Here is a 17,870-nt window from a genome sequence, read left to right on the forward strand (position 1 = left end):
TGCAGTAGGGTGATGGGAAGTGTGTGTTTGTAATGCTTTTCCCAGGGACATTCTGGAGACCAGACAGGTCAAATGGAGAGGAAACAAACAAGACATGAATTTTATAACCTCCCTCCCTATTGAGAGTACACTTCCTGTTATTAAATGTCCTCGATTCATTAAATTCAGAAATAAAAGATGTTCCACACATCTCTAAACAGGTTCCCCTACAAAGCCAAGGAGCAGTGACTGTGTGTGTAGTACAACCAAAAAACTAACTTCAGAGTTTAGCTCCTGTCCACACAACAGCATTGCTGGTCCAGAAGTGGACTGGTTCATGAAATCTAAACCCTAGTCTACAAAAAGCAGTTGATGCCATTTGACATTGTAGGGCTGTATTTACGTAGGTTTTAAATTGAGTGGATTGAAACTTTCATCAATACAGTGATGTCAGTCTTTTTTCCCTCTCACAAATGATACTAATATTAACATAACAGTTGGAAACATCCCCAAAGCCAGCTCCACCACCTCTTAAATTAATTTCTTAATAATCTATAAGATCATTCATGATTTAGCTCCACCACCGCTCAAACAATTTATCACAGCCAGTAATAGTAGCATCCGATCAACTAAAACCTCCACTAGAGGGGACTGTTGTGAAAAAATTTGTCCAGTCAGCTTTTTGTATCAGAACAGCAGGACTTTGGAACGCTCCGCCAACTACCATAAGACAGTGTAGCACCTATAGATCCTTTAAAACTGCTTTAAAACACTGGTTGAAGTGAAGCCAATTTAGTAATAATGAGGAATAAATGGTGTGACTTACAGTTTTGATGGAATGATGGAAAAATCTAGAATGGCTGTAGTATTGAATGTCTGTTTGCCAAGGTAGCTATTGATATTTTAATGCTCAGCACAGCACCTAAGAAATGTATGTGATCTAATGTAAATGTTTTTTTTGTGTAATGTATGTGTGCATATGCATATGTATGTTTTAATGGATGAACTATTTTCAGTGCTCTGTTGAAACATGTAGCCTAGCACTCCCACTCAGGATAGATAGATAGATAGATAGATAGATAGATAGATAGATAGATAGATATCAAAGGAAGGAGGCAAGGACCTTGATTTATAAAATAACCTCAATAATATTTCCACTACATTTTAAGGTTTTACACATGTTCTGTTTCAGTATTCAATCATTTTTCCAGATAATTTCCTGGCTGGATTTTGAAGATTCTGCTCAGTTCAATGTGAAATTTTCTGATAGTGGCTGGGCAGTTTGACTGTTAACTAGCTCATATCACTTTGAAGTTTATTCTTCATCACAATATCTGAAATGACAGCGGGTCACGACTACATCAAATCTGTGCTTATATGTGTGTCACATGACATATCACTCATATGTGTGACTGAACAAAACGTTTTCACACATTTTATGCGGTTCCCAAACTTGACCTGGAAATGATCAGATTAATTCTTCATGGTTTTCCAGGCTTTTCAGGCCTGCAGAAGAAAACCTTTTTATTGAGCAAGTGCACAAAGACAATGTTGCTTGTAAAAAGCAACAAATGATTGAAAAGTGGGAGGTTGCCAGCTTAGTCCTCCATGACAAAGCTGTTTCAGTGAAGAAAATTACAAGGATAAAGATTGATTGGTAAATGTTATCCATTCACACTGTCCTTCAGTCTTTCCATCTAAACATTCACTTCATTCATACATTTAACCAGTTCCATTAACAACAGGATTGTCCCTCATTCTTTCCATCTTCACTAGTGTTTCTTCTTTGGTAACACTGCTGCTTCATTTCACTTTTGATTCCACATCTGCTCTAAACATTAAGACTGCACTTTGTTGTGTTTTAGGGGGAAAATGGCCTCAGTTATACTGTCATATTAGTTTCACATTTTCTCTAGCAGCTTTCATACACTTCCTGGAATGAATACACAAGAAATATTTCATTTATTCTTGGAAAAAACTTGATTCATTTTTGCAAACATTCACTTTGTTCACACATCCAATCACTAAAGCCTGGTAAAGGACAGAAAATATTACAGCAACAATACAAATATGCAACAAACATAAGAACTATATAGACCACACAACAGTTTCTGTTTTCATATGAATAAATGTCAGTTTGGATACTCTCTATCACTGACTGATATAACACAAAGAAAAGGAAAGACAAAGAAAAGAGCGCCACCTACAGAAAGTCAAACTGCATCAACAGAAAATCCAAGGAAAAAGACGTCACAGTCCCGCCCACACTGTTTGATTGACAGGTGATCTCTGGGAAGTGCAGTGCAGAAACACCACAGCAATGAGCGCTGAGCAACAAAGATGGACACAAAATAAAGAGTCAAAAAAAAACATAAACAGAATCTCACACATTGCTGCTTTAATCCCTCCTGTCTACTTGAGTTTACACAACTCAGCAGTGTCTCTAATAGATTGACCCAGCCAACATCCAGGATGGAGAGGCTGAGTGAATGTGGTCTGGACTCTGTGGAGGAGAGTCATGGTTTCAGAGACGCTGTAGAAGGACAGAATACCTGCTCTGTGATCCAGGTACACTCCTACTCTGGAGGACAGAGGGCCTGGGATGGGAGTTTTGATATTGTTATGTATGAATTGATAACTATTGTTGTAATAATCTAATGCCCAAGACTTGTCATTCAATCCAAATCTACATTTATTATAGGTTCCTGTTCTGCTAATATCTTTATATGCGACTGCTATTGAATCTCCAGTCCCCCTCCTCTCCACCTCCCAGTAACAACGTCCAGTCAGACCCTCTCTACTCAGGACCTGCCAGCAGTTAATGAATCTGTCTGGGTGACTAGAATATAACTGTCCTTTACTCATACATGTTGCTTTTCTGTTCCCATCAGATAATGACAGATATTTGTTTGCTGTGTTTGGATCCAGTGTGATTTGATGTGAATATTGTAAGAATTCAGCTCTGGTCTTGGGCTCTGGTTGTGGCAGTAAAACATCCACTTCAGTCACTGTCAATAAGATCTTAGGCCATTCCTCTGTAAGAATGCCCTGTAGTTTATCTCTGGCCTCTGACACAGCTGCAGTCACATCCTCAAAGTAGCGCAGAGGACGGATATCGGTGCCGGGTGAGTCTGTAGATTCACTGAGACGTGACAGCGAGGGGTAACTGTGTAGAAAATGGATGTGATCCTCTGTGTGTGAGAGCTGCTCCAGCTCAGCGTCTTTCCTCCTCAGCTCAGCGATCTCCCGCTTCAGCTTCTCCTGAAGTTCTTCGGCCCGACTCGCTTCCTCTTTCTGCCGGGATCTGATCCGCTCCTTCGCATCGGAGCTTCTCTTCTCGATGAACCGGACCAGCTCAGTGAAGATCTTCTCACTGTCCTCCACCGCTTTATCAGCAGAGCCATTGATAGCCTCCGCCTCCTGTTGAAGCACCTTCACGTCTTTCTCTCTGTCCTGGATTCTCTGCTGGATTTGTTGCCGACTCACCCCGAGCTCTTTCTGCCTCTCGGTCCTTTCTGCTGCAGCTGAGACTTTGTCGTGGCCTTTATGTTCATCCATGGAGCAGAGAAGACAGATACACTGCTGATCAGTACGGCAGAAAACCTTCGTCACCTCGCCATGACGAGAGCAGATGTTCTCCTGAAGCTTCTTGGAGGGGTCGACCAGCTTGTGTTTTTCAAAGGTAGAGGATTCATAGTGAGGCTGGAGGTGCTGCTCACAGTAAGAGGCCAGACACACCAGACAGGACTTGAGGGCTTTCAGCTTTCTCCCAGTGCAGACATCACAGGCCACATCTCCAGGTCCGGCATAGCAGCGATCAGGAGGAGCAGCTTGAAGTCCTGTCTTCCTCAGTTCCTCCACCAACTCTGCTAACATGGTGTTTTTCACCAGGACAGGCCTTGGTGTGAAGGTCTGTCTGCACTGGGGGCAGCTGTGGATTTTCTTCTGATCCTCTTCATCCCAGCAGCTTTTAATACAGCTCATGCAGTAGCTGTGCCCACAGGGAATAGCCACCGGATCCTTCAGTAGATCCAGACAGATGGAACAGCAGAGTTTTGCCCCGTCCAGCTGAATTCCTCGCTGCGCCATTTCACTTCTCAATGACAGTGAATGTCAGATAGTTTCACTTCTCTCAACAGAAAGAAGTTGGGCTCTGATCCAAACCAAACCTCTGTTCCTTTTCTTCATGTCCATGTGCTGATCTGCAGTGAATGGGCTTGTCAGCTCTTGCACTTCACAACATGCTATTTACACCCATCTTTAAACTGGCAGATCTGTGAAAGGGGAGGGAACAGGAAATATGTGGACAGAATGGAACTGGCTGTATTTGAGTCCAGGAAGAAGAGGGAGGAGTGATCAGGTTTTGCTTGATTCCAGGAAGAGGAGCGGTTTTGAAGAGGCAGTGTGTGTTTAGCCCTCGTTTACAATATGAAGTGAAGATTATGACAAATAAAAATGGAATAGTTAAACTTGGGGTCAGCGATCTCAATGGGATATTAAAAAACAGACACCTTTTGCACTCTCTCTCTCTCTCTCCCTCTCTCTCTCTCTCCCTCTCTCTCTCTCTCTCTCTCTCTCTCTCTCTCTCTCTCTCTCTCTCTCATGTGTGGGTGTTTCCTGAGTTTGTGGAGAGTGTGTCAGACGGTGGTTGTGTGTTTTTACTTAAAGGTTTGGCTTTCTGTGTGTTTTCACTGGTGGTTTCTCACAGATTCTCACTGTTTCTATAAGCACCTTGAGATCTCCTAGCATCTCTATTTTTACCCTGTTTTTAGGTTGTTTTACCCAAAGATTAGACAAGTGCAATAAACTGAACCAAAATTTGGTTGATTTGCTTTTTGTTTGTCGAAAAGAACAAATTATGGGCAATTAAAGGATACAGCATAGGACAGAAATATGAAGGTATTTATGTTGCAAAACCCGAGAGCCTGTAGTCTCGATGTGAGAACTTGTAGAATAAATGTGAACTTGTATGTTGAATTTTTCACTCACAGAAAATATTCACTCACCATGTTCTGAATTTGAAGTCACAGACAAAAAAGTTCACAATGTGTAAAGTGATGCTTACATAAATACAATGCCACCTGCAAACTTAAAATACTAATTTTCCAGTACAACCACAACTCGGTGGTTACAACCTCTCACACTGGTCTTTACAACTTGACAAATGTGATCTCTGTCATCTCTCTGCAACCGACCTCCACAGGGCTCAGTCTAGTTTTCCAGCCTCGCTGCTCCACCTCAGCTGCTAAATCACAATACTTCAGCATCTTCCTTTCATAAGCTTCATCTACTGCATCTTCCCATGGCACTGTGAGCTCCACAAAAAACACAATCTGCTGTGACTCTGACCACAACACCAAGTCTGGCCTTAAATGTGAGCTGCCTATTTCCTCTGGGATTACAAACTGTTTCCCTAAATCCACTGCCCAAATGTCCCAAATTTCTATAATTTCTCAATAATCTATAAAATTATTCATGATTTAGCTCCACCACCTCTCAAACAATTTATCACAGTCAGTAATAGTAGCATCAGAACAACTAAAACCTCCACTAGAGGGGACTGTTGTGCAACATTTCAGTCTACAAAAGTTGTCCAGTCAGCTTTTTGGGTCAGAACAGCAGGACTTTGGAATGCTCCACCAACTACCATAAGACAGTGTAGCACCTATAGATCCTTTAAAACTGCTTTAAAACACTGGTTGAAGGGAAGCCAATTTAGTAATAATGAGGAATAAAAAAGGCCATGAAGCAACATGATGGTGTGATTTACAGTTTTGATGGAATGATGGAAAAATCTAGAATGGCTGCAGTATTGAATGTTTGTTTGCCAAGGTAGCTATTGATATTTTTATGCTCAGCACAGCACCTAAGAAATGTATGCATGATGTAATGTAAATGTTTTTTTATTGAATGTTATTATATCCTAACATGTAATTTGTATGAATATGTGTGCATATGCGTATGTATATGTGTATGTTATAATTGATGAACTATTTTGGATGCTCTGTTGAAACTTGTAGCCTAGGACTCCCACCCAGGACAGATAGATAGATAGATAGATAGATAGATAGATAATACTAAACTTTATAGAGCACTTTTCAAAACACAGTTACAAAGTGCTTTACAATTAAAAGAAGACAAAAATAAAATAATGAACTAGAAGGGCACTCGGAGAGCGCAGACCTCTGCCAAGGTTTGTGCTATTATTGCTTGTTTGTGAGTCGGATCCAGTGTTGCCAACTCATTTTCAGGGGAAGTTGCTACAGGCAGGTCGATTTGTTGCTAAAAGTTGCTAAATGACGTTGTGATGTCCTTGCGTGATGACTGGTAAAACTACACATTCTGAACAATTACAGTTTTAAGCAGTGTATTGGTAGTTAGTTAACATGCTACCTAACTGATCAACAATTATAGGTACAAGCTAATAACAAGGTATATCATATATGCTATCTTATTGAACAATTGCAGCTAGCAACTTAACTCAAATATGCCTGTGCCTGGCTATTGAGCTGAGCCGTCACTACTGCTGTTGTCACTCACAATGCACTTTTGCAGCCAGGCAGACAGACCGTGTGTTGTGATTGAGTGTGTGACAGAGAAAATCGTTTTTGTGTCATTTAGAGGGACAATGCGTACATTTTAACGTTTGAGTCACTTTTAAAAAGTTGCTAAAAGTTCCATAGAAATGTTAAAAGTAGCTAAATTTGTTGCTAGGTGCTTTTTGAAAAAAAAGTTGCCAGGGTAGTCTGAAAAGTTGCTAAATCTAGCAACAAAATTGCTAAGTTGGCATCACTGTGCTGACACATGATTGCGCTCATACTGTTGATACATGCACTTCACCGTGTCCTGATTTGTTACAAACCCCAATTGACAATTGTAATTTGATTCTCTATACTGACGGGTCTGCATCCAGACCCTCTGACAGCAACCACATTGCTGGATATGCCATTGTTGATGATTTTAACGTTCTCAAAGCTCAGCGGTTACCTGCAGGTACATCTGCGCAGGTAGCTGAGGTTTTTGCTCTAACACAGGCGTGTATGTTGGTTAAAGGTTAATCTGCAGCGATATACACTGACTCTAGGTACGCTTTTGGAGCGGCCCATGACTTTGGCATGTTATGGAAAATGAGAGGGTTTGTAACTTCATCGGGGAAACCAATACAACACGCAACGTTGATTCATATTCTGCTTGACGCAATTTTGCTGCCAGCCCAGTTAGCGATTGTAAAATGTGAGGCTCACACAGGTGCGTCTGATCCAGTTTCAAAGAGTAATGTGGCGGTGGACACTGCCGCTAAACAAGCCGCTCTTTCCGCGACCTCCGTGGTGTGGCATATCCCTTATCACCCACCAAGCTCTGGCCAGGTAGAAAAGATGAATGGAGTTATAAAAGAAAGACTAACTAAAACTGTCCAGGCAACAGGACTGAAATGGCCAGATGCATTGCCGCTTGTGCTTTATTCAATCAGGAGCACATCAAACAGATCTACAGGTTTGAGTCCACATGAAGTTCTGATGGGGCGGCCAATGACTACAGGGCCAAGCCCGCCATTAACACCCCACAGAGCTACCCTGATATGGACGGAAGAGGTCATGAGGGACTACATACTCTCTCTGACTAACATTTCAAGAAAGCATCACTTGCAGGTTTCCTCTAAGTTACTGGAACCCGGGTAAGAACCAACACATCCCTTCCAGCCAGGAGACTTTGCTCTTGTAAAAACACTAAATAAAGTCTCTCTCTCCCCTAGGTGGAAAGGACCGTACCAGGTGTTGCTGACCACCAGGACGGCAGTAAAGGTGGAAGGTAAAGCTGAGTGGATTCACGCCACACGTTGCTGCACCGGTTCGGGGCCAGCAGAGCCTGGGACTGCAGTGCAACCAGTGGTGGAAATGGAGGGGAAGGCACGGGAGTGAAAGTTGGGAGGGAACGCCGTTCTCGCTCAGATTTCGAAAAGCTATTCAATGTTTTTTATAGGGGGAAATCACTTATAGCTGTTTTACACTGTTTCTAAAGCGTGTTCATGAAACGAATATAATGTATTGTGCTTGAACGCACCACAAATCCAGCTACAGCCCATACAGCCAATGGGAAGGCGTGATACTGCAGGGTCCCTGGAACCAGTCCCCAAAGTAGCGTTTCTGTGTCAGCGTTGTCAACGCTAGTGGCTACAGGTATGCTGGAAGCTGTCGAGAAACTCATCAAAATTGATGGTGGTGGTTTGCTTTCTAATTTCCTCAAACATTGGTGCTGTCTTTGAAATATCTAGTTAATGTAACGTTAATCTTGGTTATTTGTAGAGATGCACCGATCAATCGGCCGGTTAGGGTTAGGTTTTCAGCTGATTGGCCATGACCGGTGACCGGCAGATCAGTCTCATATATCCGATTCTGTGCCGGTCAAATTTAAGACAATGGTAAAAACTCTGCTGTTCCAGCGCATCCCGTCTCCTCTCTCCACCGCTGTCCTCTCCACCGCGCCCACGGACCGCATTGATCCTCCCGATCCAATCCCAGGTCGGTCTGGTACCCGTTGGTGCCGAAAAACCCGTTCGCCGGACACCCGGTGATGCATCGGTGTCAGGACCCCCGCCGAAATCTCGGACGGATCACCGGGAACAAATCGGCGCCCAGCTACAGGCATGATATTGGTCAGCCTGCTTACTGTGTGGGAGAAACGAGCTACCTCCCAATCTCAGCGGAGTCAAAACAAAAAGTTTTTTTTTTTTCACCACAAGATGGCACTATGACTCTTTAAATCTCCATTACAGCGGGCTGGGCTGCTTGGCTGGGCTCCATGGATAACCTTTTGATGTAAATAAATGACATTAGGTGTGTTGTTATATAGATCTGTTGCACCTGTTTTCTTTTGGGAAAGTAAAACATGTTAGATAAAGTGGGATATACTGCAATTTTCAGTTTCAGGATTTTATTTGTACAAAAAAGCTCTGTCCTGTAACCTGGTGCAGTTTTGGAGAAAATGAAAGTTCAGCTCTTGATTTTAACAGAAAAATATCCTACATTATTGTGCAATGCATGAAATGCACTTGACTAGCATTTATTTGTTTATAAAAAAATGTGAATGTAAAAACATCTTTAGTGATTATCTTAATTTTCCGGGGAGTACCCCCCCGGACCCCACTCACCCCACCGAAGTATGGTTCCCCCAGTAAAATATGGCCATTTCCACCACAGAGTGCAACCATCTGCTGCATCCTCTTTGGGATCCTCAGCACAGGAGTGATACTCATCCTATTGGAGGAGGACCTTCAGGGAAAGGGTTCTCCAAACCAACATCCAACGACATCAACGGCGTTTCCGGAAAAGACTCAGGACTACAACTTCAGGTTGAACAAACAGGAAAGGTCCAGTCGTTCAGCTCCAGCGGACACAATCTTGTCTCAAACAAATGCTAATGGGGTTCCATATACTAATCTGTACATGAAATTGATGCATGACACCCTTAATAGGTCTGAATGTGGTGAATGGACAGCAATGAGGACGCCTCATTGCTGTCCATTGCCGCTCCATTTTATCATAATGATTCTGATTCGGCTTCTGAACCGATAATCTGGGAAGATGTCCACACTACTGAAGTGTGACTCTAGTTTATTTTCAGTATTTACCTTAAGCATCCTACATCTTAAGTTTTAGTATTTACAAGTGGTAATCAAAGTGTTTTCAGCGTAAATGGGATTTGATTTGATTTATCCTTGATTCTTCTTCTACAAATAATTATGTAGGTTAATAGTGATATGATGTAATGTGTAGTTTAGATTAGTAGTTACCCTAGTATGTTATCATTTTTAATCATGTGTGATGTACCAATAAATTTACATTCTGTATGCAATGTTTTTTTTAATCTTAGGGACATATAACGTTTAGGTTTTTCCCTCTGTGTGAATGTTTGAGGTTTTGCCTAAATGTTTATAATTTTGAGATTAGAGTAGTTAGTCACATGAGGTCTTTTACCCAACTCCTGTCTAGTGTGAGGGGGGATGTTTGGCCTTATGTGGGCTACGTGACTTAGGACCTCTGTCCGGACTATTATACATTCTTGGTAATTTATGGTCAGTTCGTTTGGGACTGGTGGGCAGAACTCCTAGGGCATGTAGTGTAGCTGATTTTGTGTTATTGATTTCATAATCAACAAGGGGGGAACTGTGGAAGAAAATTCAACATATTAACAGCTGAACTGGGGTCACCTCAGGGAATGTAAGGTTTCATGATGTATGGTCACCTCACTGTAATTCTTGTGCCATAACCTACTATGCCAGAGGTCCTGTTGTCAGAGTGGCTCCTGGATGTCTCCAAGATGTCCATGCTCTGACTCCAGAGCATTTCTTCAACAAGGAGCATACTTAATAACTGACCCATATCTGCCTGTAACTGTTTTAATCTTGTTTGATCTTCATCATGGTAAATGAGGGTCACCCTCAATGGTTCCCCTGACACCTTTAAAGCTGCAATTAGTGAAATTTTCTGACCACTAGAGGGTGACAAACTGCAACACATTAGTAAATAAGGCACAGCAAAGACATTGAACAACAGAGGCCTACCAGGACAAACATTACAAAGCATAGTGCAGAAAGGGTAACAGCTAAGCTAAACATACCTGCTGAGAAGTCTCGCTTTACCAGGCCTTTCTACCGCTGAAGGTTACGTGTTGTACAAACAATGACAAGTGAAGAGGTAGGTAGCAAGTCTACTAGTTGAACAAGTTTATTAGTTGAACAAGTTTACTCGTTTAACAAGTTCACTCGCTTCATCTATTCCTCCATTACAGAATTTTTTTCAGGAATGGGAGCGCTGCTTTTAAGGGGAAATTAGACTTCTCCGTCGAACTGCCAGTGTAGCAATGGCAATAGCAATAGGTGCCTACGGCGGTCCAGACATTTATGGTTCCGCGTCGGTGACTGTGCAGTACTCCGCCGAAACACTAGACGGCTGTAGCATGCTTTGTTTGTCACGTAAGTAATAACAGAAGAAGTAGTGTTTACATTCTCTGAAACTCACAGCAGAATTTCTGGAATGTTTTACTAAAGTGATTTTTGACTTTTATGATTTATGATTTATACCCCTCAGTGTTGTTCACTGACCAGGTCCTTTTTGTGCATATTCCCATTATGGGGGGAAATACTCAGTTCTTTCCTTTACCATTTGCCATCATAACCAGAATGAGAGTGGATTAGACAATGTTAGCATAGTACTCCAAAAAGGATAAAATGTTCCTTAACAACCTCCAACGTGACCCATACAACATTATTTTGCTGAAAGATTTTTTTTTACATATGAATTATTGTTTTTGCTTATTATTTTAGCCATTATCAGGAAAAAGGTTGTATAATTTTATAGTTAGTAGATAGTTTTTCTTCTGGAAATAAGTACCTTTTAACACAAAAATTCTTGACAGGAAAACTAGCAAAAATATTAAACATTTGTGTGGCGAAAATGGGAAGAAATCATGAGAAATTAAGAATTTTCTTTTACTCTTTACATCTACATATTTTAATGGATTCATTTAAATTTCTGCATGGTGATGCAGTGTGGATCATGGTGTCTACAACACATTTTAGAAGAATTGACCCCAACAATGGATGAGATTCACACATTTGTATATTGGGTTGTGTAAGTCATCTGTGGTATCTTTGTGGTATAAGGATTGAGATATTGTAACTCTTAAAATATATAATGTGAGCCAGCACTAGGCAGTTTTTAAGTCTGCCTTTGTGTAAAAACATTTTCCAAAGTCATAACCCCAAATAATTAATCTGAACTGGAATATTATATACAGTATTTACTGCAATGAGTACAGTTCCAGTTCATCCCCCAGAGTAACCTGCACCATTCTGGAAGAATACAACCAAACAAACACTGTAGCATTCAGCTCACTGTATTCAGACAGAAATATTTCAGACATAAGGTTACATGCTATTCACGCCATAATGAAACACCACTGTTCAAAGTAACATACAGAATATATTGCAAATGTATCATTCATTGTTTTCCCCAAAACATCAGTTAAGTGGCTTTTAATCTTGCTGTAGCACTTGTAGTTACACTGAAGCCCTGAATCAAACATACATTCAACACCATTTTTTAAGAGATGCTGCAGACACAGAGCAGGGGCTCAGTGATACACAGTATGTAAGAAAATCCAAACTGAATTCAACCTGGTGGGTCTGAAGGTAGTAAGATTACTTTATGGTAGAATAATTAACCAAGTGAAAGGATCTTTGTTAAGAGCATTTCTGTCATCCAAACTGTCTGCAATTGTATCAGGTATGTTTCATTCATCCAATCAGCAGCTCAGGCACTAATCATCCATGTCTGAGGCACATCTCAAGCTTTATCCTGTAATATTCCCCATAATTATTTCCCTACATTACATCATTTCCTATAATGGCATAATTTCCCTACATTAAATCACTTTATATAGTTACATTATTTCATTACATTACTCTCAGTTACATATAGTTCGTCACTGTTTCTCTGTACTTATTAATGAGCAAAGCCTTCCGTGAGCAAGCAGTTTCTGTATCTCTGGAGCTCCCTCCAGAGTCAAGCTCTTAGCAGTTACCTTGTGCACACACAAGAAGAAAAGGAAATTAGACTAGTACTACAAAGAGCTGAATACAGGAGAAGTGTGTTCGTAAAGTGCCACTCTGAACGCTGGAGTGCACTCCGGTACCCTTTTGACTGTTCCTGACTTCAGAGTGCTATCAGAACAAACGTTCATTTATTCAGAGATGAGCAGCAGATTCTCAGAGTGTTCAGAGTTCACTCTTAGCACTCTGGCTGGGGAGCAGAGCGTCCACGGGCTATTCCCCTTCTATCTAAAATACATCTGATACGTTATGCCTGCAAACTTGAGTGAGACATCTGCTGTCATCCTTAGGCTATACATAATGTCACTTACATTTTGAAATTATTCTTAAATTCTGCCATATGATAAGATATTGCTGACATGACATACTGCTTCTGGACAAATTTACAAATCTCAACAGAATGGGTTTGTCAGAGAGGCTTTACAAGTTTAGTCCTCGAAAGTGGAAGTTTTAAAGTGGCACATGCCTTCATAATCACTTTTTTCTGACATTTTTCCTCAAAAAATATATGTGGCTCTTACAAGGGCATTTTTTTTAACATTTTTTTTTTGTTTCAGTTGACGTCATTGCTGATGTTCCTTCAACTGTTTAATACATTAAAACTAAAGTATCAGAAAATAGAATTGATCTCATATGCAGCGTTAACATGACTTCTGGCACAAGTAATCAACTGTCTGTTTAGACTGGAATTTGCAGAAATAATTAGGATGACCTAAATAAAGTTAAGGTAGGACATGAAACATAAGAGAGTAAATTTGAACTTTGGACTTGCTTCTGTAATGGCAAGTTGGGGGTTGTCCTATATTTGACTTTTGAGATGAGGTAGGACAAGCATTTTGGATTTTGTTCTGTAATGAAGCCCCTGGATAGTAAAATTAAGTTATTCTGAATTAAAGGCTAAAACAATCCTCCTCATACATATCCAGACAGGTGTCTAGATGAACATCAGGGAGGTGGAAGATCTCTGTAGTCTTCATTGTACTTCTTCACCAATCATATTCTCAGGTGGCAACACTCCACTGTAAATAAAACACAAATAGAAAGTTTTCAGTCAGATAAACTGCTAATCATGATACAAAGCATACAATGTAAGAGCGTTCTCTTAATTGGATGTGTACCTTTTTAGTGAATATAAATATTCTAAAATGTTTACCTCTTTCTCCTACTTGAACTGAACTACATCATTATTAACCCCAGCCCACCACAAACCTCTCCTATAGACTCAGGAGGAAGTGGCTGCACACAACTCCTCCCATTCATATAACAAGTCTTTGCTATTTTGGACCGTGCAGATAAGGCAGCAATCACATATTGCCTATGCTGTTAGAGGAAAGAGAAGTCAACATATGTTCATTTCATAAACCTGCAGGGGGCCCGGTCAACCAAGAGAGGCTGCCAGAGCGTTATGAGACTGATGACTTCAATCAGCTCATCCTCTGTTTTTCCCTGGTGAGGCTGAGCCAGTTGTTGCTTCACCAATTTGGGCCTCCTGTCATAGAGCTGCACTATGAACGTGTGTCTCTATTCCAAGTACCACCTACCCTTTATTAAAAATGTTTACACTATAAACACTCATATATGAATGCTGTATATGTGCTTTATTTTAGTATCAATTTAAATGTGATGTTACCTTTTGATTATAAGATGTTGGAGACTTGGTTCCTAAATGGATCATTTTGATTCTTGTAGCCCTGGTTTGTGATCCATGCATTAATGGTGTTAACATCTGTCGTTGTCATGACACCCTTGCCTTGAAGCAGGTTGGACCACTGCTGTACCATCTTTGTACAGTGTTGCTGAAAATGTTTTTTAAAAATGGTAAGCCTGGTTTTACTCTTCTGGTTATTCTGAAAGTCCTTGAAGCTCTTGGTGCTATCCAACTTGAATCTGACCAGTGCTCCAAGGATTGTCAGTTTGAATGTGCCCACAACATCATCGTTGCTTATGGCTTTAGTCACGCTTGATCGGAACGCTTTTGATTTTGTACTGGGAAACTCTCGATGTACCTCTTGTGGCACATAAACAGTTGGAAGTTCACGGACATGATGTTTGTGCACATCAGGAATCAGGTTGGTATCCAGAGGAGGTGAGTTTGTTGCCACTTCAAGCATGGCTGCAGCTAATTTGCTATTCTGGTTCAAATTTCTAGCTTCCAATATAATTTTCACTGGTGGTTGGTGATCTGCATTGATGAATTGTCCAATTTCTGGATTTTGAATTGCAATTTTTTTCCAATTTTTGTAGAATTCTATTTTTCCAACTTCTTTCTGAAGCACCTTTTTGTTTTCTTTTATGATCTTTTTTGGTGCAGCTCCCTCTGCCATATACCAGTCCCCTCCTCTGATAGCTTCAGTCCACTCTTTGCGCTTGATGAAAGGCTCCCATTGGCCCGGGTGTCTGAGGAGAGTGTCGGCCTCCACAGATTGGAGGCGATGTGCTTCCAAAGCGATCTCTTCTTCACTGGCCTCTGGTTTCATGCCTCGCGCTAATGCGTGAAACAGGCAGCTCTTGCCTTCGCTGGCTATGCTCACTGTCTGGTTATTGATGCGCACATCGTAATAGCCATCTGGGTATTGTGCACTCTTTGGTCTGTAGATCAGTGTCACAGTTTGACTGGCAGGTTTAGTGCCTGGGTTCAGCTCCTGCATTTTGGTAAGTTTGCCCTGGCTGTCCTCTGTTAGGATTACAACCTTAGTACCAGTGATTTCTGACAGGACTCTGATATCGAGAATGGTACCTGCTGTTGTGGAGTCCCTGATGTTTTCAGCATGTGACTGTGAGTGTTCACCTGCCTCTCCTGCAAGTTTATGTTTAGAATTCGGGTCTCCAGACATGTATGTAATGTATCTGTTGTCCTGTGCAGCTGTGAGTTTTTCCTCTGTTCTGTCACTCTTTAAGAAGTGAGTTCTTACATGATTGCCAATGATGCCATTTACTTTGTCTTGAACAGGAGAAACAAGGTGACTGGAGAACTTCTGGTGGAACACTTCCACCAAAGCCTTGGCCAATACAGTACTGATGGTGTCAGCTAATTCCTGCTTGAATTCTTTCAGCATCTCAATGTCTGAATCAGACAGCTCATTTATCTTCACCTTTTCTGACAAACCTTTTTCTTTTTTAAATTTAGTCAGCTCTTCATGAAGGTTTGAGTAAAACTCACTGGAGATGCTGAGCACTGCACTGATGGCGTCTGCTGCCAGTGTCCCCATGTGGATGGCTTGGATGGCTGTCAGAATTTTACGTGTTGTGCCTTTGGCCTCTTCTTTAGCGTTGTCAATCACTGTGGCGATGGATGAGTTAAGCTTGTTCTGCATGTCTTGAGAGAATGATACGATACGATTCGATGCAATACGATACGATAGGAATGTACTGCTAGGCTGTACTACAGTGTTGCTTAACTCTCTGAAAATGGCCAGCAGTTGACTCTTTCTGTTCTTGTCCTGCAGGAGATCAGAAAATTGTTGTTTGTCCACAAGGTGTGAAAGTATAATGGAGTCTACTAATGCAGCCAAGGGCTCTTTTTCCATGTTGGATTTCACATCATCAATAATACTCTTTTTCACCTCATTTTTGATGCCATTTAGTATTTGTTTCAGTATTTCCTCTTCTGCCTTTCCAAATCCATAGGTAATGATTTCCTCTACCATTGTGTTAGCAGTGTGTTTTACTGCATTCTTCATATTTGTCTTTGCGACAACACTTAAACCATCTTTAGCCTGTCTGGATAGAAACTTTGGCATCAACTTCAGCTGTTTGCCAAATCCCTTAATTGCCATTTTAGAAGCTTTGAAGCCCTTTGCAATCAGCTTTCCAACTCCAAACCCAATGAGAGATAAACCAATAGAAATGGCTTTTTCTATAGCCCATGATTTCCAGCTGAATTTTCCTGTCACCATGGACTCTATGCCACTGATGCAGTCTGATATTCCTTCGGTGATGAGCCCCATGCCGACTTGAGCTAATGTACCAAATGTAAATGCAATGAGCAATGTCCCTCCAATAATCTGTAAAACTCCAAGGCAGAACACCAGCAGAGCTTCCCATGGGAAACGAGGCTCTTCTTCCACAGAAAAGACATATTTCAGACCTTGACTGTAGAGATTGTAGGCTTCCACTTGGAGATCTTCATCAGCACTTGACACCAGGGAGAACATCAGTGATTTATTGGCCTTTGCATCCCTCCCCCTTTTTTTTTATTTCCTCCAGCTTTTGGATGGCCTCTGTGATGTTTTTATCAAAGTAACTTAACATGGTGTACTTGGTTGTGAACTGTTTTTCAAGGCTGGTTAGGTTGCTGTTGGCTGAGTTTGGAGAGGACATTTTTACAAACTGCAGACAGACCATGGATTCCTCACTGAGGTACTTCAGAGACTCCTGTGCCTTCTTTAGATCATCTCTGGCCTTAGTGAGGTAATCTGCCTTCTGCTGCTTTATACTGCAGTACGCATGGCTGTAAAAAGCTATGGCTGCCCAACTTTCATCTTGTTTCATGGCTTTTTCAAATAGCTTGCTGCTGATGTCCCATTGTTTTTCACTCAGTGCGATATTCCCAAACTTGATGTAGTGATAAATGCTAGAGCATGGTGAAGTCTGACTTTCAGACTGTTTTTTTGCCAGAGCCAAGTCATCTTTCAAGCTCTTTTGCAATTCATTTCTTTTCAGCTGGTCAATTTCTTCTGATTTAGTTTGCAGCCATATTCCCCAGAATTCATTCATGATGGAAACAACAGCTCTTCTTTCAACTTCATCTGTGTTCCTGTGGATGTCTTGAAGAGTTTTGCAGTACTCTGAAAACAGATCCTCCTGCAGTCTCAACTCAGCGATGTCGTTCATCATGTGATTTATCTTTTCTGCTGCAAGTCTTTTCCTTGTGGTCTTAGCTTCCCCCAGAGAAGACACTGTCCTGAAGGACTGCTGCAGATGATCGGTGGACATGATTACCTGAGCAGATCCAGGTTTACCTTTGCGTGCGGTTCGGCCAAAAGCCTGGAGTTCCACTCTTGTGTTCTCAGAAAGGAAGGAGAGGATCACAAACAATCCTCCATTGTTGTTCACCTCTTTGGAAACTTTTATGTCTGTGCCACGCCCAGCAAGGTTTGTGGCAACAATGACATCACCAGGAAGCAGCTCCTTATCTATTTTGCTTAAACTGTCGTTGTCACTGCGGCAGTAGAGAATGATTTTGTCAAAGTAAACTAAGTCAAGTATCTAGTTTTATCATTTATTCATTATGTTCTGATTTACCTTTCACCTATATTATGGACAAAGAGAGCTTGGTAGA

General features: G+C 41.2%; 1 protein-coding gene across 1 annotated transcript; it reads right to left on the bottom strand.

Moving 5' to 3' along the window:
* Positions 1-1,545: 1,545 nt before the first annotated feature.
* LOC139643885 (tripartite motif-containing protein 16-like) lies at positions 1,546-4,073 on the bottom strand. Its single transcript, XM_071519176.1, has one exon. The coding sequence runs from the start codon at positions 4,066-4,068 to the stop codon at positions 2,392-2,394; it is 1,677 nt and encodes a 558-aa protein (XP_071375277.1). The 5' UTR covers positions 4,069-4,073; the 3' UTR covers positions 1,546-2,391.
* Positions 4,074-17,870: the final 13,797 nt, after the last annotated feature.

Source organism: Centroberyx affinis, unplaced genomic scaffold (genome assembly GCF_046629955.1).
Source record: "Centroberyx affinis isolate AG114_WGS23_722 - 3 ecotype Tasmania unplaced genomic scaffold, CSIRO-AGI_Caff_v1 ptg000056l_1, whole genome shotgun sequence".
Taxonomy (NCBI): Eukaryota; Metazoa; Chordata; class Actinopteri; order Beryciformes; family Berycidae; genus Centroberyx; species Centroberyx affinis.

Excerpts from the sequence above, each read along its gene's own strand:
- LOC139643885 (XM_071519176.1), bottom strand. The coding sequence starts at position 4,068 with ATGGCGCAGCGAGGAATTCAGCTGGACGGGGCAAAACTCTGCTGTTCC.